Below are 24,834 nucleotides of genomic sequence, written 5' to 3'. Positions count from 1 at the left end.
GAAGAACTTTAAAATAAAGGGAGAGAAGAGGTGGTGTTTTCAGACTATATTTAAGATTGTTATGCCTTGGTTCAACATTGTGACAGTTAAGTCATCAGTATGCACACAAAATGGCAATTTCCATATCCAAAAAACAATTGTTTTCACGCTTATTACTTGGTCACACAGTACAAAATGTTTAATCTTATCCATCATTAAGTTAGCCATACCTATTACATCCGTGCAACCAAAATGCAGAGCAGCACCTCATTAACACTGTTTACTAACTACATTTAGCCTAATTTGAGCACATGGTAATATTTTTTTTGAATCATTATTGTTATAAAACATACATTATATGACCGAAAGTATCTGGACACCCCTTGGTCTGGGGCTGTTTTCATGCTTTGGGATAGGCCCATTAGTTCCAGTGAAGGCAAATCTTAATGCTACAGCATACAACCACATTCTAGACAATTCTGTGCTTCCCCTACAGTTTGGGGAAACTGTAGGGAAACTGTAGGTTTCAGCATGACAATGCCCTCGGGCACACAGCAAAGTCCATAAAGAAATGGTTTTGTCGAGAACAGCGTCAAAGAACTTGAGTGGCCTGCACAGAGCCCTGATCTCAACCCCATCCAACACCTGTGGGATCAACTGGAAAGCCAACTGTGAGCCAGGCCTGATCACCCAATCAGTGCCCAATCGCAATTCTTTTCTGGCTGAATGGAAACAATTTATGGCAACAATGCTCCAACATCTAGTATAAAGCCTTCCCAGAAAAGTGGAGGTTTTTACAGCAGAAAAAAAGTGAACCAACTCCATATTAATGCCCATAATTTTGGATGAGATATTGCATACCAGGTGCACACATACTTTTGGCTATGTAGTGTATTTTGCAATAAGTTGTTATAAATGTAAAGTATCAACATCTACATGGTGTTGTGGTATGATGGCCAGGAGTGTCGCTAAAATTCTGAAAACACTCCTTCTAGAATTCTGCGGAAATATTCCCATTGAGGGTGTGTGTGCCCTGTGATAAATTGGTGGCCTGTTTAGGGTGTATTCCTGCCTTGATAATGGATGGACGGATGAATGGATGTTCCCATTCTTTGTTAATTTTCAGGTAAAACAAAACAAAACTACAAACAAAACATTCATGATAAAACTGTGAAAGTCCTGCCCTCATTGGTTCCTTTGTTTAATGGTCAACCTCAAAGTGTACTGTTGCACCCAAGTTCAATTGATCATTTGATATCAATGCATTCACTGCCTTTTTTCTGAAAAGCATAGGATTTCCATTACATTCCATACCAGTGGAACTGACATCCCCAGTCAATCGATCTGATTGGTGCCGGTTTCCAAGGATAAATTGGTGCAATACAATCAGCAACCACAACCACAGGTGTACTGTGTGCAACATGAGAGAATTTGATGTGGCTTGATTTGATAAACCCACACCTATTTCTCTTTTAGGACAATATTTCTTCTATGGTTACTGAAAGGATCACTTCTATTTCCAAGGAAATCTGACATATTGAGTATGAAAATGTACAGCTCAATTTAGGACCTTGAAGTTTATGGGTATTTAATGAATATTTTTTTAATGTATTTTTTTCAGGAATGCAGTAAAGCCTATTATAAACATTAACCTCCTTATATTGAGACTAATTTCAGTGGACGTTTAATATAATTGAATATTAATACAGTATTTACAAATGTTAAATACTTTTTAAGACTTCCTTTTGTAGGAATTTTAAAGTGTGAAAGTAACAATGAAACACATCATATTTGATAAAAACTTTGATCATATGCATCAAAAAGGGAACAGGTATACAGTACTGTCATTCCAAAAATTCCTACCTTCCAGCTTATCCCATGATCACAAAAATAAAAAAGAGTCAATGTGGTATGTTAGTGTTGGCTGCACACAACATACAAATAATGTTGATAAACTTATAAAATATGAGCTTAGTGGAGCCAGGACAACATGTACACTAGCTACTCCTACACACAGCTGCTAACACTGAGCAGTAAGCATACAAAAAATGAAAAAGGAAAAGTTTATCCAGAAGTTTTATGAATCAGTCTTGCTTAGAATGAAACTAGGATTTAGTGTCAGACTTCGTTGTTTCCTTGCAAAATCTCCCCTTGAAACCACTGGAAAACAGTTTGCTTGTGTTTCTCCACCCACTGGATGTTAATCAGGCTCTTCTTTATGACGGTCTCAAAAATATTGTCACCAGAGTGGTAAAGGGACATTTCGTTGTAGATTTCTTCTAGCTTCCTTAACTGCATTGAGGCAAAGGAATCAAAATGGAATGTGGTTAAGGAATTAACTGTGACCTCACCATCTGAAAACTCATTCTCATTGTCACAGAGAACATGCTCCCTTCCAAAATAAGGTCAATAACAAACACAGAACTAAGTAAAGGTGGGGAAGAATGCAACAGAGAACTAGAGAATTTACAGACATCATAGAGCTGATGCATGTAATGAACTGGGTTATGTTACAATGAATTTTACCTTTTGTTCTTCGTATCTCGAAGGAACTCTCTGTGTTATTCCATGAATTAAGGGATAAAGTGAAAACTTGTTCCCAAACCTGAAAAAAGCCATCCCATTCATGTTAAACAGCATCTGGGTGTAAAAAGCAAGACCCATTTATAAAGGAATTCCAATTTTTTTTGAAATCCAAAAATATGCCACTCCTTGCCTATTTCATTTTAAATATATTTTAACAGATAAGGTCAGCTGAGAACAAATTCTCATTAACAATGATGACTGTGCTAAGAGTATAAAAACACACAATCAACAACATAATACCATAGCAAATACAGTATAATACAAAACAATACAAAACATACAGCACAGCCCAGCACAGACAGAACAGGAGGATTGGCTGGTTAACAGATGCACTGATCAGCTATGATCTTCAGTGTGGACCTCATAAGAAATGCTCTAGAACCGAAACCGAACCCCATAATGTGTGGACTCTGTAAGCCACTCCGTCTACAAAAACAGCAGAAGCTCACCTTTTGATGATGTTGGGCCACTGGGATACGACAAAGTCCCAAACAAGGGACTGCCCCACCACGTTGTTGGCGATAACGTCAACAGTGAAAATGAAGTCCTCTGGCTTGATTATATTTTGGTTCAGAGTATATTCCAGGTACCTGTCACAAAGAATGGGATATCAACGTTTTGGTTCTATTTTTACTTTCCTTCCCCAATGTTCATCATATTTATAGGCTGTACTACAGCTGTAATATCCTTTGTCGACTGTAGAGGATTCTCACAAGCGCAGGCTGCATTTTTGTCTCTGTGTTTCCCCAGCTTAGCTGCACAGTCACTGTACTAGGGCAGTGGTAACCAACCCTGTTCCTGGAGATCTACCTGTAGGTTTTCACTCCAACCCAAACAAAGCCAGACCACATTCAAGAGCTAGAGATCCCATTGAGCTGCTAATTAGCAGAATTGGGTGTGCCAAATTAGGGTTGAGATGAAAACCTACAGGATGGCAGATCTCCAGAAACAGGGTTGGTTACCACTAGAGGAAGGTGCAGCTGGTGTAGGCGGATTAAAGGCACTTGAGGAGCTGCTACTACTCCTGTGTTGAGGCAGGACCAGGCTTCCAACTGAAACCCACGCTCTATAGGCCCCAGAGCCAATCATGTGCCATCCCCGAGAACTGCCACCACAGCTAAAGTCAGGATTCAGTTCACAATTTGGGGTACACCACTGCACTCTATGAAAAAATTGTTTTTTGGTAAATCCCCATAGAGGAACCTTTTTATGGAACCCTCTATGGTTGGTCTAAAAAGAGTGAAACCATTTTGGTACCGACTGTTACGACCCCTGTCGTAAGTTGAGTTTACATTTGTCTCTGTTGCGTGTGTGTGTTTCTTCTCTTCAGTTCGTCATCTGATTGGCTATTTCCGTCTCTGGTTACTTGGCTCTGAAAAAGCCACCATTTGTCAGCTACCAGTGGAGACTCGCTCTTTGAACTTGTGCTTGGTGTGCAGTGGGTAATGATTGCTGATTGGATTTCGTGTTCGACCATTCGCTCGTTCTTGACCTCGACTCTCATTTTGCCCTATGCTCATCCTATAGTGCTCCGGTTAGTTAGTGTGTTCCCAGTTGGACTACAAATCCTTCCATCGGGACACAACTTTTCCTCTGTTATTTTTCCTTTATTATTTTTTTAAGGTACTCTGTGTGGAGTTGTCATACACCAAGTAAGTAATTGTCCAAAGCTCAGCGTTCAAAGCTGCCCCGTGCCCAGTGCCCTTTGAAGACTAGCCAGCTTTCAGTTAGATTTGGAAAGGCAGATTTCCCTTACCCATTCCCCACTCATTTCCCTTATCATTCATCCTGTTAAGGTCTGGCCCTACACCAGGTCATAACACCGCAAAGAACGACTGAACCAGATAGTGTTCCTCTGTGGAAATACAGAGGAACCTTTTGGATCCCCTTCTGAGAGTGTGTACCAAGGAATAGTGCTATAGCTAGATGTGCCACCCTGGACGGCCCATGTCTATAGCACTGTATATATTAATTTACAACAAAACAGCATTACCAAAGAGATTATGAAAGAGTCATGATGTAATTAAGTGTTTTGAGATGTCTCCATTCTGACCTGTTGAGGATCCAGACATGCTTGGTGCAAGCCAGGGCTTCCGCCAGCCTTTTTCTTTCTTGATCACTGGGGGAGGTTTTCATCATCTCCCAGGCAAAGTCCCACTCCAGTTCCCCCCCTGAAGCTATGGCACTGCAGTACACCATGAGCCTCAGGTTGGGGTGTATCCTGCAATATGCATCACATTCACTGACAAATACAACTTTAAAATGCTTCCACCTTTTAATGCTTTATCTGAGATCTTGATATTGATTATTGATACACTTTCTCTATGTGTCTATGCATGCGTTTTGTCACACATACTCTTCTTTCTCCATAGTTTATATGAAGAAAGATGTGGAAAATCAGCTGTTGGCTATGAACTCTTCATGCTACCCCTCTGATACTTGGTTTTAATATTGTAACATTACCAATAAATAGAATAAATCGAGTGATCAATAATCACAGACACACACACATGCACACACATGCACAGACACAGATACAGACACACACACAGGTAAGTAAACATATTGAGAACTTAGAGCAGGATCAGAACACTGGATATAGCTGTTCACTGCCAGCCAGCCTGAGTATTTAAAACATTTTCACCAACTGTCAAACAAAACAATTGTTTGCTCACAGATTTGTGGTTGGGTCCTTCCTCAACCGGTTGAATAGATCAGTTGCCATCTTTTTGCACTTAGGAAGTTCAATGGCACAAGCAAGTGTGACTGCATTAATCTGGTTAAGCCTGTGGATTCAGAAGAAAAACACACTGAATTGTGATAGGATTCTCTCATATAATTAGACCATACCATCTCACATAGTGTTTTAAGACTTGGACTTATTCAAGAAGTGAATAATGTCACATTTTCAAGGGATGATAACCACAGAAAAGTTGTTCATCTTCAATAGCAATATGAAACATTAGAAGACAGCAGCATTAACTTTTTAAAAATCTTACAAGAGACTGGGGATAATTTCTGATTATAATTTGCACCATAGACCTGTTTTACACAGCTGTGAATCACTGACCACTCTGATACTAAAATCTTCAATAACACACCCCCAACCACGAGTCTCCTCCCAATTCGGTGTATGTCGAGTCCCCTTAATTTACAAACAAGCTCCAGTGCGTCAGTGCGTCCGTGTGAGAAAAATGCCACTTCGCCAGTGCACAGGCACACCACATGCCATGCGCTAGCCAGAAAATACAGCCCCTACTTGTAACTTGTCAATTTGATTCTAAAAGCTATACGAGCCTAGTTCAAGGCCCAAAAACCAAACCACGTTAGCAATAATCCAGCTGTATAAATGCATGATACTGTTTCAGCAAATATTCAACTGTAACTTCTAAATGCTTTATCCTGCTTCAGTAAATATTTAACTGTAGGTCATAAATGTGTGATTTATAAAAAGTGAGCTCTCTAAGTCCCCCAAAATAAGTCATTTGCTATGTTAACCTTAATTTTTCAAAAAGATAAACATAACACTTACTGGGCAGTGTGACTGTCTGGGATGGATGCATTCATTGTGAAGTTTTCAAAATGGTCATAAAGTGGACCTACTAGCTTCCTTAAATATGCCTGGAAACACATTATCTGTATTTATTATGTTATACAGTAGTCACATGTATTTCATATTGAAGTGGTGTGATGGCGAGTTGATGCTTTAGTTGATTGACTGACCTTCATGGCACCACAGATCTCAGAACGGTCAAACATGAGGATTAAATGAAACAGGTTTTCTCTGGCAGATTCCCACGTCATAAACTCTGTGTCATTCAACAGATACTTGGTGGTGTTTAAAGCCAGGGTGATATTGACATATTCAAATCTTGATAAGAAAAGAGATAACAATAAATATGTTAAGGTTTACAATTAATATTTGCCATTCTTAGACCTCTGATTAATTTGGCTGTAAATCTTAAGAATGAATCTAACAATATTTGCATTTTTAAAGTTTCTTGAGAACATGTTAAATCACTACAAAATCACTATCAACTCATAATGTGAAGACACTATCCAGAGAAGAGAAGAGACCATTGAGCTGACCTTGCAAGATTAAATGCATCATCAATTAGCTGAGCTCTGCTGAGGGTGGGTATTTTCTGAAATATGAAACGCATAAAATGGTGAATGTGTGAAAAATGCAGGACCCTAAGCCTGTTCTTCATGTTTCCCTAATACGATCCATTGATAGAACAGGACATTTTACTAATGCAATTCAGTGTAAATACGCACCTTGCTACTTGAAGCTGTTGTTGTACATTACGTATCAACACCTGGGACTAGAAACTGCTATCTCTGAGTTGCAAACATAAGTCCTTAACCACTACAATGCACTGGTATCCTTAAACATCCATTTAAATTATACTTCAGCACTGGGGTTCAACCCCAATTCTGTCTGCACCTATTTCAGCAACACTGGATTTCATGTTTAATCTTATTATGTTTAATCTTATTATTCTTAGTTGCACCAATGATCACTGATGTAAGGTAGTCCATATTAGAAGCTGCTCTTAGGTCAGGTCTGCTGTATTTATCGCTGTCTAATCATATCCAAATAACAGTTTAAGATACCTAATTTTATGTTGATTGCTACATTATTTACAAAAAAATATGAAAATGATTTTTGCAATGACTGTGGTACCTAACATTCTAAGTAATTATACCCATATTATTGTGTTGTAAGTTCACATTTTTTAAAAAGACTAGACAAACTCAGGTTTATGTGATATAAATTATGCTTTACCTTAATTGTGTTACAGGGGGGAGGGGGGGGGGGGCGTCTTTCTTATCATCAGAAAAAGTGACAACAACCAGTCTTATTACAACACGGCTATGTTGCTTTCGCTGTGATTATGTGAGAAACGTCTTAACTTATGTATGTAAATACAGCTTTTCAAAAACGATCCTGTAGTGGAATATTTATTGTTGCTACCTGAAAGCCTCGAAGCAAATTGAAATCAAGATGAATGTGTGCAGGATTTACCCGGTGATCTGTTTCCAGCTGTTGAAGAAGTTTTTCCCAGTTCTCAGGGTCGTAGTTAACTCTGTAATATCCAGTGCAGTTAACATTGGCAATAATCCACTCATTTTCCTCACACTGATACACTGGCTTCGACACTAGTGAGCAAAAAGGGCACCTGTCAGATAAATTCAGCCTTCTCTAGGTCTGACATGTTCCAAGTAATAGAGCTTTCCCATGTAGTCATTCACCCCACAGATACATCCCCTTTAACATCACTACAATTTCATTACAAGGCTTATCAACATTATTTATTAATTTCACATTTGATATCATATTTCTGCAGGCATCATGACTGGCATTCAAACATCCTTGTATTATCAATTTCAAACATAAATTCAGTTACAGGCAGAAAACTGAATGGAAGGTGGGTATGGAGGTTTTTAATGCATATAACAAAGCCCTTGTCAAACAGCATTAGATTTGTTTTAAACAATAAAATATTTCACTAAAACATGTATTGTCCCACATGCTCATTCATGTGTACTCACGTGTAACATTAATGAAGCACTCCAATTCAGAAAAATCACCACCATTTGTTGTTCCAGTGTTCCTGAATGAGATCGGTTCTTACCTGGTCCATCCACAGTCAGCAAATGAGATTCAATCTCTCCTGAGCCTGATTTCATCACTTTTATTGGTATCTGCCAAATCTGCCTATAGAGAACAAACAGACATAGACATAAGAAATGAGAGAGTACACAGCAAAATTTTCAGCGTTAAATCAACTCTTATAGAGTACACTGTAAGCGTGGAATTTGTCTTTAATTAAACAATTAAATTTTTTTTATTTAACCTTTATTTACCCAGGGTAGGTTTGCTGAGCACGGGCGCTCTTTTGCAGCAACGCCCTGCTTCACACTCATACACATTCACACCTGGGAGCTGCCCAGTACAACCACAATCCTCTATTGTTGGCCACTGAGCAGCTCCACTGGAGGGGAGAACATTTTTTTTTCGGCCAATTAAATCAGGGGATGATTAGGTGGCAAGTTTTAGTGAGAGCCAGATCTGGGATTTCAGCCAGGACACCGGGGAACCCCCTACTCTTTACGAATACTGTCATGGGATCTTTAATGACCACAGTGAATCAGGACCTCAGTTTAACGTCTCATCCGAAAGATGGCATCTCCTACAGCACAGTGTCCCCGTCACTGCACTGGGGCATTGGGTAATAATGGTAATTAAGTAGCCATTACTTATTCTTTTCTGTTTTAGAGGAACTCATTCCCATTACTAAACCAAATTAAGTGTTTTGCAATATTCAGGTGAAATATTCAGTATAATAATCATGTTAGGCAGAGATTACTTGATATAATAAGTTTCTGCAGGGCTAGAAACCTAAAAATTTTTACACTGGGAAACTGTGCTCTCAAGAAGGTAGCTAACGTTAGACTGGTGTAACCAGGTGCAACCATGTCCTGTTAAGAATTTGTTTTCATAGCAACATTACTGTATAATAAGCAATACACTGCTGTTGGTGCTGTATACAGCACATTGCCATAGATTTTGTGTTAATGTTTTTGTATGACTGATGAAATATTACAGCAATCATCTTTAACTGTAATCCAAAATATACCGATGTTCCTTTAGTGCAAAAAAGGACCAATCAGCTTGTTACCTGATTTATTTATTTATTTGTTTTTTTGCTGACCACAGCCAGTTGAAGGTGAAATTAATCAACAATTTTTGTAGGAGTTTTCATTTTTGAAAAGAATATTGTAGCATTTTGGTCCACCTGACTGGAAGCCTAAATGCTCTGCTGAATTTGTATTTAGCGCAGTGGTTAGTGCAGCTGCCTCTCCCTTCGGAGACCCAGGTTTGAGCCTCACCAGATCCCTGCCGTGACACTGGTGTCAGAAGTGGATGAGGGGCCCAGATGGACAGGGGGGGGTGGCAGCCAGTGAGTGGGATGTGAGCATGAGGGCAGACTCTGTGGAAGGCGGGGAGCAGTGTAGTGATATGTTCCTGAGGCTGCCTGATAGCTGCCAGCAAGTTGTTCTAATTTTAACAGTGTGTAGGAAATTATGAATGTGAACTTAACGATTTTTGAGTAGTGTTTACTAATGTTTCGCGTATTGAATTTGCATGTTCAGTGTATTGAACTTAAATGTTTAGGGTATTGATCTGTCCCCTCTATTCAATTCAGACTCATAGTGCATACTACTTAACCAGTTATGTTTCACCATAAAAGCTCAAATGGTTTTAGGCAACGGGTTCCCATGCAATTTTCTAGTAAAGTGAGCGTATCTGGGATTACAGTGACCATATCGTCCCAAATGGACTCATACGGTGAGCTCCATAATGTTTGGGACAAAGACATTTTTGTGTATTTGCCAACCTTCTGGCATGTACACTTAAACAAATATTGAGAATCTGCACTTTAACTGCATGTGAATTGTTTGATTACAAATCTTAAATTGTGGAGTACCGAGCCAAATCAGGAAGAAATATGTCTTCGTCCCAAACATTATGGAGCTCACTCTGTCAAGTTGAACTAACACTAGACAAAAATCCACGTCATTCTCATCCAATGGCAGATGCCAAAACTAGGGGAACAGCCAGGATTGGAACTTTCACCAGGAGATAAAAAAAGACATGGACAGTCTCACACAGTAAAAATGTTCAATGTTAAATGAATTCTTACAGAGGACATGGTCCTAAATGGATCGTATGTACTCTGTCAGAGTTGAATTAACACAGGACATTTTACTGTGTTTGGACAACACTTTTCTTCTCTTTTCAAGCCCCTGTCCTCTTAGTTTAATCTATCCTAGTGTGATGTTAAAAATGGTCTCTTGGTCAAGACTGACTGTCCTCTATCCATGTTGAAATGTTCCTGTGACACTTCTCCAGATTCGGTGTTGATGGTTATCAGAGGGTAGCCTGATTGCTCTGTCCAGGTGTCCATGACTTCTGCAACAGGTATGTCAAGACTGTTCTTGTCCACTACCTTGAAATAAAACAGGAATTAATTTTTTCTTAAATTTTTCTGCATGTGTGTTTGGCTAAACATGTAGATGTTGCAATATTGCGTTTTGAACTTACCCTCTGTAAGTGACTCCAAAGGTCTTGTGTTTCAGCGCTATTGTACTGATAAGCCTTTAGAAATGACTGGGGAGATAGATTTTATATTCCATGAATGCAAACTCAATGGACCCGACTGGTTGAATATCACAAACTAGTTAAACATGGGTGAAAAGCTGACTTTCTGATTGTATTGGTTAATCAGTCAGTGGTGAGAGTAAACTGTTGTCACAGGACTTCGGATTGTAAATATAAAATTATACATTACTTTTAAATACGGCAGTTTACATGTAGCCTTGTAAGGCTACAAGATTATGATGCCATTTTTGTTGCCCTTGATAAGACTACAGAAATGAATAACATTGCAATTAATTTCATGTAATAGCACAAGGCTCCCATGGAAGCAGGGATACTCAGATCTGGCTCTCAGGGCCCGCAGTACTGCTGGTTTTCATTCCTCCCCTCTAATCAGGGACAGGTTTAAGCCTGCCACATCAGGTCAGTATTATCTCTGGCCAATGAACGACTTTACTATGGACTATCAGGCAGAAGAGAAAAATAGAAGTACTACTGACCTTGAGTGCCCCTGCTTTAGAGTGCCTAAATGTTTTGTTGACAGATGTTGCAGCCATCCTGAAGAACTTTATGTCCATTTTCAATGAATTATAACCTTAAAAGCTGATCCTGGATCAGAATCCTCATTCTACTCAAGAAGGTTTCGTATGGGATCATGGTTAAAAAGAGCTCTTCTAGAGGCAAGACTAATTTAGTTCCATTAATGCTGGCAGTTTTTGTGAATTTGGAAGAATGGGACCTTGAAAGTATTTTAGATGTCATTGAAATTGTGGTATAGGTAAGCGTGGGAACCCTGATAGCTGTGGCTATAGAAAATAAACAGATATGTACAGGTCTTCAACTCTTTGGGCCATGTTTATGGGGCTCAATGGAAAAGGAAAATCAATTCTGCTCACCTGGACACCCTCTTTAAAGACACTCTCTGTCAAAGTATTGGCCAGCATTCTCAATACTGCTGCCCCCTAGAGATAGACACAACACTGGATTTATTGTTTTGACATACAGTATGACAAAAGTCTGGACTTATAGACTAATTTTGTCTCAATTCAAAGCTTAAATCCTGTTTTGTTGGACAAATATAAACGTCAAATATTTGTCTAAGATTTTGCTGAATCAAGCTCTCTGTCATTAACTGTCTCCACCCAAATTCAGACCAGTAAGACCCTGAACGTTGTCTTGGCGGTAGGATGAAAGAAATCAATTAGCTTTCTGCCCTTTGGTAAATTGTAAGGTCTAAGCTAGCTAACTATCATCTAGCTTAAGGACTGATGCTAGTTGGGTTGCTTCTTACTTACTAGGCTTGCAAAAGGTTATTTTGTCAGCACTTGCCATTTCATGCAATAGTGCATTAATAATACACTTCGGCATTTAGCAGATGTGCCTATCCTTTTTCACACACTCTATTTAAACAGAAGGATATTTGAATGAAGTAATGCAGGTTAACCACCTTGCTGAAGGGAACAACAACTGTGTCCCAGCTGGGAATAAGCTAACTATTACCTTACACTGCCACCCCTGACATTTTCTTGATTTGAATTTTACACTACACGTCCAGTGTGTTATCTCTTAGAGTCAACACTGTCAGTATTGAATTAACTCTGAACATACTAAGTAACCTGCTAGCTGAATTTATCAGTGTTTCATTGAGAAAGGGGAGAAATAGGGAAGTCTTGTCATGTTCTGCCAAGTCCTAAATGTCAGCAAAGGCAAAGTAAAACATTGACACAGACAGACAGCTACCCTAGAGTGAGGATATACAATGAGACGACATCAGAAAGCCATACTGTCAGGCAGTAATTAAAAGGCATTACCACAAACCTATTAGTGCTGATCCCTCTCACATATATGTATACATGTCAACATAAAAGCAATGAAAGGATATGGAGTCAGAAATGCCTGGTCAGCTCTTTCAGACAAACAATACAATTCTTATGGGTAATGTTAAAAAGCAGTAGGATTGGAAAAGAAAGGGGAAAATAATGTAGCAGTTTGAAATTAATTGAAAACTGGACCTTGCTGTAGGTGATAATGTCATACAGACTCAGGATGTCATCAGGAGTTTGTAGATCATTGTCACTGAGGAAATGATAGAAGTCCTCTGAATCTATAGACATCGCCTTCTGGATTTCCCGAGCGATAATAAGATCTTTCTGGAAGGAACAGATGTAAAAAAACTTTTCAGAAAGGACTGCTTATAACCAGCAAGCTCCATCTTGGTCCTGGAGAACTGATAGGTCTGCTTGTCTTTTCAACCACAAAATGAACAGCCAGTTTAAACACAATAGTGGCAATACTGGTACAACGCACTAGTTATGCAAGTAATTAGCTTATCCATAAAATCAGTAATCAATAATTAACTGTGCAATCTGCTGCTGCAATGGATAGATTAAGCTTAATTGAAGAGAAACATCTAAAATCAGTAGACACTAACGGCCACATTTACTAAAGAACTGTGACTGCTTTTCGAATGCAAAAGCAGTCTCTACAAGGTCACACTTTTTTCTTTATATAAAATATAAAATGCATCAGTTAATATGAAAATTATTTGTTTTATTTAAATGATGCATGACTTCCATTGGCCAATTTGTCATCAGCAAGCAGTATGAAAACGCCATTGTGAATTCAAATAGTTGTCTTCTTGTGTGTGTGTGTTCAGTAGAGTATACAATGAAATAAAAATGCTTGGCACCTTGTAATCTGGACATGTATGCATGCCATGAATGTTCTAAGTCGTTGATTGCATAGTGAGAACCAGTATTGGTGAACTGATTTTGTGTTGCTATGTGCGCCCGCAATAGAGCTGCATTAGCGCAAAGGTTTTTCCTTGATTAATTTTGGCCTGAGTCTCCACGGTTGGCCACCCCCGACCTATGAGAAACAACGTGCAGAATAAAGAGTTGGGAAATACTTGCTTTGCAATACATTACTTATGGACACGAAAGAGAATGAAACACACAATATTCCAAGTGGGCTCCACTTTGTCCACAGCAAGGTATGACATGTATGTTGCAAACCCCTCCTTCAACCACAGGTCACTCCACCATCTCATTGTAACCAGGTTTCCAAACCACTGTATTTAGGGAAAGAGAAAAAGGAAGACCAGCTTAGTTAGATACATTTGATGAGGCATGGGGTATTTGATGTGTTTTGAGCTGTATGACTGTATTGTCTGTGTGTCATGCTACATGTGTTACAATAGGGTGTTGATTTTAATATTTGTGCAGTAGGCATGGTGGGTGTGACTGAGGAAACAGCCACCACATTAATCACAGGCACTAGTCAGCCAGTCTAAATATGAAAGCAATGCAGTCACATTGACTGTATGTAAGAAGTCAAGAGGATAGAATGATATTGCTGAACTTAATAGTATCTGACACCAAGCCAGTGAGTTAAGAGTTAACAGCATGTGAAAACACGATTTCTTTTAACGATCTGGCCAATTTTGGCTCTTTGACCAAGGTCAGTTGACATTGTTACAGCTGTCAGTGTAATAAATTCCTGTTAATACTTGTACATTATATTTGACCTCTTTCCATAACCTGACTTTCTAGGACAAGAACATTTCAAGGCTTTTGAAGCACAGTGGGAACTCTGCTTTGGCTTGACTAATTTCACAGCAGTGACTCTAAAATGACTTCCTGTCTTCTCAAAACAAAGCAGTTTACTCTTTTGATCTTGAAAGTGATTCCACATTTCAGTTTGTGCTTGCAAGCCAGCAAGCTAAATAACCTCTTTGGTATAACACAAAATGGAGCATGAAAAACTAAAAATCAGTTCATATAATAATAACTGATAGGAACAGTGCCTCCAGGTTAAATACATGTCATACAATAGCGCCAATAATAAATTAAATTCATGAAGATGTACCATCAATGTATATATATATATATATATAAGAATCCATGCATGATTTTACTTGACACGATTCGATAATGAAATTATAGTCGAGTTGTTTTATGTATGTCAACACTAGGATCTGGCTGGTCAACTTAAGACTCAACTGGTGACTCTGATTATTACTATTGATAAATAGTCTACAAGGAGCATGGCTGTAAAGTACATAAATTGTATATGGTCACTGAACTGTGCATGGATTACAGAGCAGTCGTTCACTTAACAATTCCCCTGACAGGGGAATTCCTGATATAAACCCTCTGGAATGGGACGACAAATACAGGAAAATTACTGATGTTTTGTTAATTTGCTTAAGTAATCAGTTAGTTCATTATAATGTGTTAAGTGTTATATATTCAATTTGTTTGAAAAAAAAAAAAGATCTAGTTGTGAACCAATAATATCAGATACAAATAGCTAGCAAGCTAGCTGCTATGACATTATGCTGTCAATTGTAATTTTGCTTACTAGTTTGCCACTATTTGACCTAGCTAGCTCAAACCACAGGGATTCATGCATTGCTGCAAACAATAGCTAATTGCTGACAGCGGTCAAAGCTCGACAATTTTTTCGAAAAAGTTATTTTTAATTTTGAAGGTAAGTAGGCCGATGAAAGGCTAGCATGTGTAGCCTAACTAGCTAACCTGGTATGTGGCTAACGAGACAATAATTTCACAGTGCTTCTATTCCCAATCCAGGGTTCCAATGTGTTGAGATACAGGGAGTCCCCAGCACCGGAAGACAGTTAAACCTATTTCCGGTCTAGGTCTCCATCTTGTGAAACAGACCCATTATCATGTCTACAAACTTATATACTATGGTCATGCTTCTAATACGTACATTTTTCCAAGACCGATTATTTTCCCTGTTTGAAGGAATTGTTGTAGTTTTTTATGGTGTCCTCGTGTTTATGATTTCTGTAATGGTACATGAGGCTTATAAAACATTCACTAAGAGGGCATGATCACAGGAAATACCTGATGGGCCAGTTCATGAGCTATAATAATGGCAGTCATCTCTTTATCTGGTGTGGCGGAGTGGCCTGCGTCATACAGGAAAGTGTTCTCGGCGTAGATGATCAGACCCCAGTTCTCCATGCCCATAATGTCACCAGATACTTCAGGCACGGCTAACTGATCTATGATGGATGCAAAAAAGAAATTAAAATTCTGTTGTACATTGGGATTGATAGTATACAAAATGCTCTAATAATGCATCATAAATCATTCATTATGCCATGAGATAAAGATTTATAGTTACTTTATCAAATTCATGAACAGGAACGTAATTATATTTCCTTTCGGTGTAAAGTATGCCATTTTTAAACGAATGATGGTGGTCTGAAATAACTCTCTCTTCTATATAAATGTTCACTTCATGTTCACTTCTGATTTGCAGGATGCACTAGTAATTGGTTAGAATGTGAAATGGATTTTTGTTATTCAATGAACATCTTATCCAGAATTTAACTACCTTTAACCACAGGATATATCACCCAGCAGCCCAATGCATCATTTTTAAAAGCAACAGTTATGATTTCTTGTGCACCAGTGAACTACCTGCAACAGAGGTGCACAACTCCTGGAGGGCCGATATAATGTGATGTAAGAATTACAGGGTTCTAAGTTGAAAACAAATTATACAGTATATTAATTCTGTAATAATCATGATTTACATGTGTGCTGTCAATAAATGTAAAAAGTAAAACATCTGGCTGCTATTCCGCTTTTCAGGAAGTTTTCAGTTATAAAACCAATGAGCTGACACGAAGATCGCACTATCTCAGAACTGTAGAAATGGCAATTAGGGCCCTGTAATTTGCAGGTGTCTGTATGCTGGTTTCTGGTGTGTTTCAGTGCTTAAGTGTTTAATTTAGGTCACTGATTGGCTAAAGGTTGCACATGCCTAGTTTCCAAAGTCTGGCTAACGGGAAACCACAAAAACCTGCAGAAACTATTGCTGTCCCAGACTACACCCCTTATCTTAAAGGTAGTTGTACACCCCTTGTCTTAAAGGTAGCAACAACAAAAAGGCATCTGTACAAACAAAGGAGAGAAATTTGCACAGGAATCAATATTCATTTAATGGGGAATTCCATTGTAATACAAACTAGAAGAGTAGTTGCCCTCCTGATTAAAATGCACTCTCAGCCAGCTCTCTATCTGCAGCGAGTTCAGAGATCTAGCTAAAAACTCCTGCGCATTTTCAGGTACTTGCTTTACTAAAGACTACAACAGGCAAGTACTTACAGTCCATGGGCAGGTGTTAGACAATGCCAGTCACAGGTTGCCACTTCTACTGAATACAAACGGAGGGGCTGGGCGTTACTACTTGGCTGGAGAGAGGATAACGTTACTTGCTAGCAAGCTAGCCACTAAAGAAAGAAAATATAGGTTTATGTGTTCAGTTCAGTTTATTAGTGCGGTAGTGTCAGTTTTCCATCCATCCATTCATTATCAATACCCGCTTATCCTGGGCAGAGGGTTCTGGAGCCTATCCCAATGTGCATTGGGTGAGAGGCAGTAATACATCCTGGACAGGCCACCAATCTATCACAGGGCAAACAAACCATTCACTCACACACTCATATCTATGGGCAATTTGGAGTCTCCAATGAGCCTATGTATATGTCCTTGGACTGTGGGAGGAAACGGCAGTGCCCAGAGGAAACCCACGCAAACACGGGGAGAACATGCAAACTCCACACAGAAAGGCCCAGGTTGGATTTAAACCCAGGACATTCTTGCTGTGAGGCAACAGTGCTACCCATTGCACCTGTGCCATTCCAACACTTTCATTTATTTGTCATTCACTGTAAAGGAAAAATGGCTGAATCCATGCCTATGTGTTTCTTTCAGCTAGAATGTGTGTTTGCATGCATTTATATTTATGCATGTCCCTCTCATAGCCTACATTTATATGCATTACTATCATAACTTGCTCATAACAAGCACAATACAAGAAGAAATTATATTTGTAGAATAACATGCTTTCATCTCACAAAAATGCCAACTTACTCACACATACAGGGCACCTGGCTATAAGTCATTAATTCAAACTTGCACAATCTAGGACATATCAAAATTAGGCCAAGTTACAATAAACAATATTGGCTATCTTAGCCCACACAAATTAAATAAGCTGCATTCTAAAGCAGTGCTTCCCAATGTTTTCTGAATTATTTCAAGTAACCTGGCCCTGTGTTTTTTCATTTTGCCATCTGAAGAGAAAGTGGTCTTAGCCAATATTGTTTATAGTAACTTGGCCTAATTTTGATTTCAGTATTTTTAATTGCAAGCCTAGGTTTCAATTAATGACTTATAGACAGTGAGTCTTGGCATTTGTGTAAATTGAAAAACATGTTTTTCTTCATATTAACAATAGTAGGCCAATACATGTTTGTTTAGCGTCAATGTGTTTAGTATTAGGTTTGGCATTGTTTTGGTGATCAGTGATTTCACCATGGTCTCTGTCCTGCTAATGTTCTCCTGTATCTGTACTATGGATACCCCACCTCATCCAAGGACATCCTCATCAAAAACGGGCCATGGAGAGCACAGAAGATCAAGTAATAAGTCCACTATGCTAGCTACCTTGCAAGTTAATACTGTTTACAGTTGGAACAGCAGTGAGTACAATCTGACGTCACTTCAGTGAACATCCCCTTCGCCTAGAGAGAATGAATCAGTTATGCCTTGATCTGTTAAATGAGCTATATGTTGTTTTGGGGGGAATCCCCCTTCAGATATGCGCCATACATTTTTTTACGATTTTATTTTAGCTAGTACTCTGCAAGAAACCTTTGCTTTTTGCATCATACAATTTCAAAATCAACATATATACACAAGTTCAGTCATTACGATACAATGAAAAATCTTTGGCTTACCAAGTTTTCTCAAAGGATATTCTATGCCACTATACTCTTCAAGAAAGTCCAGAATGTTTCTGGTGATACTGTGAGCATAATCCACATGCCCAGCAGCTATGGCTTCAGGCCTTGCCCATGTCTACAGTAAAGAAACACAGTAAAATCATTTATGACTGAAAGGTGATGCTCTTTGCATGTGTGTGTGTGTGTGTATGCACATATATATATATATAAGTTGTATGTTGCTGCTATAGTACATGCAAGCTGTTTGTGTCATGTTAGCTGTTGTAAGTTATGTAATTACATTCCATATACAGACACAAGAACCTTCTTCAGTTGTGATCTGTGAACCTGTCAAGATATTTCAATAAATGGTCAGATCATGCAAAATGGTGGGCTAATGAAGAGGAGAAGTTGGCCTGAATCCATGGATCCATGGATTTTTGTGGAATGGATCCACAGAAATTTAGCTATCTTAGAGTTGAGAGATGGCTCAACGGACTGAGCAGAGATTCCAGATAACCAGCTCTCTATTCTTACTGAATGTGCCAGCTCCCATGTCTTGCAGTCAGAACATTACAATTATATAAATAATCTGAAAATGTATTATTGGGCATGGCCAAATAAAACCTTTTGGATGTGCTTTGCTATAATGTAGCACGGAAATTTCCTGTTGTTAAGAAGAAAGGACTGAAGGAAGGAATTAAGAGAGTATCTGACCAGTCTAAAGCAAGGGCGTCCAATCTTATCTGAAATTATTGGATTATTTAGACCAGGTACGTACAATCTTATCCAAAAAAGACTGATGTGGGTACTGGTTTTTATTTGCGCCCAGCACTAAGACATTTGATTCTACTTATCAAGGTCTTCAACCACAATTTGTTAATTAGTTGAGTCAGATGTTGTGGTGCTGGCAATCTGATGTGAAAGCAGTCCTTGAGGTCAGAATGAAGATAGATGAACATACCCTTAGCATGGTCCTCTCATTTTTGGTCTCTTTGGATTTCATGCAGGACACTGTGAAGGCTAGGAGGTAAGTTGACATCTTCACAGTAGGAACAAACTCGGAGACTAACCATTGTTCTCCATCAATTTCCATTTCAACTTGGTCTAAAAGTATGAGAAAGTTGGGGCATATGAGGACAAGTTAGTGTCATATATTTCATGTTAAATCAGTGGTTTCAATTCAGGACCTGGAGAGAAAGATGGCATGCAGGTTTTCCTTATTATTCAGGACCGGAATGATCAATGAATGCAGCTGAGTATACAATTAACTCACTTGGACAAATAAAAAACATACAAAATGTTATTAGTCTATCAAAAAGGGAACCTGCGTACTGTACACTGCAATTATGGCCCTGAAACCCAAGATTCAGTACTTACTGTACCTGCAATGGTGTCCAGTGGCGGTTGTAGCAGTAAAGATTAGCAAGAGACAGAATTTCAGTTCACCCAGGTTTATTTACAAAAGAAGTGCAGACAATCCCCAGAAAACCAGTGAAGAACATATACAACATAAATTCAGACTACACTACACACTCATCTGCAATGCAAAAAACAAAAACAATAAATAAGACACTGTATTGTACAATTAACTGGTGACAGACAGGTCCACACTAGTGATGTTACACTTGATACCAATGCTTCAGAGTATGCATAGAAATAGTGAAGTAGTTTAGTCCAAAGCACTGAGCTGTATGATAAGAAGCATGTGATCAATGATGTTCAAAGTTTCATTTCGTCACACAACCAACTCATTGGTTTGGTTTAAGAACTGGGTTTTTAAGTGGTGGGCTACCCTATAAATTGAACTGAAACCGATAGTGCTTCGACGGTTGTAGGTTGGAAAGCTGGAGAATCATGATTAAACTTGAGTTTAGTAGAGCATTTATTTGAGTACATTCTCTATACCTGCTTATCCTGAGCAGGGTCGCTGGGGGTGCTGGAGCCTATCCATGCATTGGGTGAGAGGCAGGAACACACCCTGTACAGGCCACCAATCTATCGCAGGGCATATTATATTTATATTTTTCACTAAAATGTTTTAGGTGCATTAAGTTCCTTCATAAATTGCCATTTTTATTTCTTAGGTCCAGTGCTTTCTGTGCCCTCAGTGGTTGGCGTTCAACAATAATATGTTGTCAGTGCTGAGGCAGTATTACGCAAAGCATGAGAATTCACTGCCAGTCAATAGGCCAGATACAAGACGTACAGATATTAGTGGTGGTTGCATCTGGATGTGGCAAAATAGAATGCCATTAAATCAATGACATGTTTCATTAAATTCACTCCAGTTGCAAATTAAGAGCCTGTGATCTCCTGGTACTGGTACTGATGTATCATTGAAGTTGCTCATTTATGGCTTGCAATCTTAGTCATCATTCATCAAATTATTGCAATCATGATGGGATATTATTAATTGCAGAGAAATCCATTTGTCCTTTATTTTAAGGGTGGTCATTCCCATACTGAAACAAACAAAGATGTAGAGTAATACATATTTATGATGTTTAAAAATAATTATTTAAAAAAATAATGAATACGTTTGTTTCTTTTGTAGTAGAATCAAAGAAACAATAGCTGGATGAGGCACTGGTCACCATGATCGTGAAAGGCGCACAACCTTTCAGTGAATTAGACGTAGGATTTAAGGGATTTGTAGAGAAACTGGATCCTACACATGTTCTGCCAACACACCAGGCTTTGAAGAACATGGTTGAACACAAGTACCAAGAGAGCGAGGAGAAGGCCAAGGCTGAATTACGGGTTGAGTTACAGAAGGTGACTGCAGTATCTCTAACATCAGACATGTGGGCACCCATTCATATAGAGGCCTATCTGGCAGTCACCTGCCATCACATCAATGAGAAAGACCAACTTTCTATCATTCTTTTGGGAGTGGGAACATTGGCAAATGTTCCCACTCAAATGGGAGAAAACATAGCTGAGGTCAGCTGAGGTGTTACCCCCCTCTGATGGTGTCACCCAGTGCGGTCCGCACCCCCCGCACCCCCCTAGTGACGCCCGTGCAAGATGCAAACCACTTGTTGACAAAAACAATATAGCCTGGTTAAAGTTGACTAAGAACTGCCAAAAAGAGCCTGCGGAGTTCTGAAAAACATCTTGTGGACAGATGAGACCAAGATTCACTTGCATCTGAGTGATGGCAAGAGCAAAGTGTGGAAGCTAAAAGGAACTGCCCAAGATCCATGAAGCATGGTTTGGGCATGTATGTCTGCCACAGGTACTGGCTCAGTAGTCTTCACTGATGATGTTACTGCTAATAGCAGCAGCAGAATGAATTCTGAAGTGTACAGAAGCATCTTATCTGCTGGCGCTTCATCCTACAGCAAGACAATGATTCCAAACATATACTGCTAAAGCAAAAAAACTGGATAAATTTTGACTGGCCATGTCATTCACCTGATCTGAATCCAATTGTACATGCCTGGAAACAAGCAGGAGCTGAAGATGCCTGCAGTACATGCCTGGCAGAGCATCACCAGAGAAGATACTCAATACCTGGTGATGTCTATGGGGCACAGACTTCAAGCAGTTTATAATGCATTAAAATGACATGCAAGAAAGTACTAAACATGACTTTCATTTATATGACATTAATATGTCCCAAACATTATGGTGCCTTGAAATAGGAGAGCTAAAGTAAGTATAAAAAGTGGCAATGTGTATAAAAAATACCCATAAATAAAGGCAGAGAATGTGCATTTTAACCACCTGTTTGATTACAAATCTGAAATTATGAAGTACAGAGCCAAATCAAGAAAACATATGTCCTTGTCACAAACATTATGGGGCTCACAACATACACTCACCGGCCACTTCATTAGGTCCACCTGTTCAACTGCAAACTGCACCCATTAACGCAAATATCTAATCAGCCAATCACGTGTCAGCAACTAAATGCATTTAGGCATGTAGACATGGTCAAGACGATCTGCTGAAGTTCAAACCAAGCATCAGAATGGGGAAGAAAGGTGATTTAAGTGACTTTGAATGTGGCATGGTTGTTGGTGCCAGGCCGGCTGGTTTGAGTATTTCAGAAACTGCTGATCTACTGGGATTCTCACGCACAACCATTTCTAGGGTTTACAGAGAATGGTCCGAGAAAGAGAAAATATCCAGTGAGCGGCAGTTCTCTGGGAGAAAATGCCTTGTTGATGGCAGAGGTCAGAGGAGAATGGCCAGACTGGTTCGAGCTGATAGAAAGGCAACAGTAACTCAAATAACCACTTGTTACAACTGAGGTATGCAGAAGAGCATCTCTGAACGCACACCACGTCAAACCTAGAAGCAGATGGGCTACAGCAGCAGAAGACCACACCGGGTGCCACTCCTGTCATCTAATGAAGTAGTCGATGAGTGTGTATATATATATATATATATATATATATATATACACACACAAGTATCAAAAGCAGAAAAGTGAGAGACAGAGATGTAGCAACAGCTGACACTGGATGTTTTGTATTATTTGTAACACTGAAAAAATATTATGTTCATAGGCAACAAGAAAGTATGATACATGATTAGATTCTTACCTTTCTGTGGCATGTTGCTTAAAGCTACAGAACCTTTCCTGTGGATTATAGTGATGTTAAACACAGCTTTCATGGCTGGCTCATCAAAACAGGGAAACACTCTTCTTGCGTCCATGGGCTCCATTTTACTAGCTGCAATGAATGCTATTGTAAAACTAGATATGAAAAAGAAATTAAGGAATTGCAAAAAAATACATGCATGTGTGGTACATATACACATAAACGCCCTTCCTAACGAAGCTGAAAAGTGTATACCGTCAATTTTTTATTCTGTCTTGAGAATTTTATAAAGAACAAAACCACAGGAAGCAAATCAACAATTTGACAAAACACACAAAAAATAACTGGAGATTTTTCCCCAATGTTTTCTATCCATTCTTGACAGTGAGTGTTATGATTTACAAATTCTCTGTAGATCATGCCCTTAATGTTCTATCACACGGTATGGGGCTGATTTTTGTTTTTACAAGAACATCCCTCAATGTCCCGCATGATAATCATTATAACCCCAGGATAAGACAAATGCTTTTATGGAGGTTGCCCTGCCACCTACCATTAATGTACTGAAATGTTCAAGAGCCTGAAGATCTATGCTAGTCATAATAGATATTAGGGGAACATGGTAATAACTGTACTTTCAGGTGAAGTCCTCATAAATTGTTTTCACTGTCATTTCCTTAAACTCAGTTACACCTCAACAAAAAACTCATACATTTGATAAGGAAGGAACAGTGCACATTCTTCAACAAAAATGTAATCTTACCTTTCATTATTTCCCTTTTCCTTGTAATGATTGAGGAAAATTCCTTTAGATCCTTTACACTCTCCCATGAATTCAGTGATGAGGTAGTAAATTCTGCCAACTTTTAAAGTGTCAGCAAGCTCTATTTCAGCAAATTCCCTGTTGTCTTCCAACAGGCGGACCTGGTTAACTGGCATGTTTTTCCTATTTTCCTCAATCACACCTAAAACGACTAGATTTAGATCTTTGCTGTGAATGTAGATGGTATTGGTAGCAGTCACACACTTGAACTTCACTGTAGAGTTTCCTGAAAAGTTGTAGTTCTGCTCGTTGAGGTTGTCCAACGTGGTGTACAGGTGCGTCCGCAGATAAATCTCATAGCTCTCTGGAATCAGGTTTCCCGGCAGCCTCATATCAGGTGCTTGTCCATTTGGGGCCAAAGTGGTGGTCAGAACTGTTGGCAACAATAGATGAGAGCATTCTTGGCTTCGGATGAGATGGAAAATGACCAATCCAATGACTGTGACAAGAGCCAAAGCTGCCACTGTCACAGTGGCCACAGCTGCAGCCTTAGAGACATACACACTCTTGGACATGTCCGATCAAGGTAAAGCGTTCTTAGAAAAAAAAGTGCTCTGCTGGCTTTTAACTGCCACTGAATCCTTTTTATAGCTCCCAGGAACAATGAGTCAGGTTCTGTTTGACCACACACCCTCTCTAACAACCTGATACCAGCAGTTAACAAAGTCGAGTATGAACAATATGTTTGGGGAGTAAAACAAAGAAGCACACATTTACTACAACACCAGAGGCTAACTGTATTCCCACATCTGGAAACTTCTGGAAAAGTAGTAATCTCTTCTGGGAAGAGTAATCCCACTTATTTTAATATCCAAATGCAAAGGACTCAGATCCAGAGGGCTCAAAACAATGCTTCCTCCATAAACCACAGGGACGTATTTGCTTCTGTCCCTTAGGATCATGTATTCTTTTATACCTGATAATGATACATGCAGCTGTTTGCAGAGAGAATGCTGTC

At 39.1% G+C, this 24,834-nt stretch overlaps 1 protein-coding gene across 2 annotated transcripts; it reads right to left on the bottom strand.

The window, feature by feature from the left end:
* Nucleotides 1-1,769: 1,769 nt before the first annotated feature.
* Nucleotides 1,770-24,834, bottom strand: LOC118228151 (aminopeptidase N-like). Of its 2 annotated transcripts, XM_035419479.1 has the most exons (20): nucleotides 23,817-24,834; nucleotides 23,054-23,208; nucleotides 19,462-19,604; nucleotides 18,513-18,633; nucleotides 15,604-15,764; nucleotides 13,689-13,802; nucleotides 12,745-12,882; nucleotides 11,629-11,694; nucleotides 10,679-10,744; nucleotides 10,444-10,583; nucleotides 8,205-8,287; nucleotides 7,595-7,728; nucleotides 6,655-6,710; nucleotides 6,289-6,436; nucleotides 6,098-6,186; nucleotides 5,241-5,351; nucleotides 4,619-4,786; nucleotides 3,015-3,155; nucleotides 2,506-2,584; nucleotides 1,770-2,271 (listed from the first exon to the last, which is right to left on the bottom strand). In XM_035419479.1, the coding sequence occupies exons 1-20, from the start codon at nucleotides 24,389-24,391 to the stop codon at nucleotides 2,098-2,100; spliced, it is 2,862 nt and encodes a 953-aa protein (XP_035275370.1). In that variant the 5' UTR covers nucleotides 24,392-24,834; the 3' UTR covers nucleotides 1,770-2,097. The 2 variants fall into 2 exon arrangements, with proteins under 2 accessions (XP_035275370.1, XP_035275371.1); XM_035419480.1 differs by lacking the exons at nucleotides 18,513-18,633; nucleotides 19,462-19,604; nucleotides 23,054-23,208; nucleotides 23,817-24,834 and adding an exon at nucleotides 16,876-16,936.

The sequence above is a fragment of the Anguilla anguilla genome, chromosome 5, assembly GCF_013347855.1.
Source record: "Anguilla anguilla isolate fAngAng1 chromosome 5, fAngAng1.pri, whole genome shotgun sequence".
Lineage (NCBI taxonomy): Eukaryota > Metazoa > Chordata > Actinopteri > Anguilliformes > Anguillidae > Anguilla > Anguilla anguilla.
Note: the sequence above shows the minus strand (reverse complement) of the source record. Positions and strands in the feature narration are given on the sequence as shown.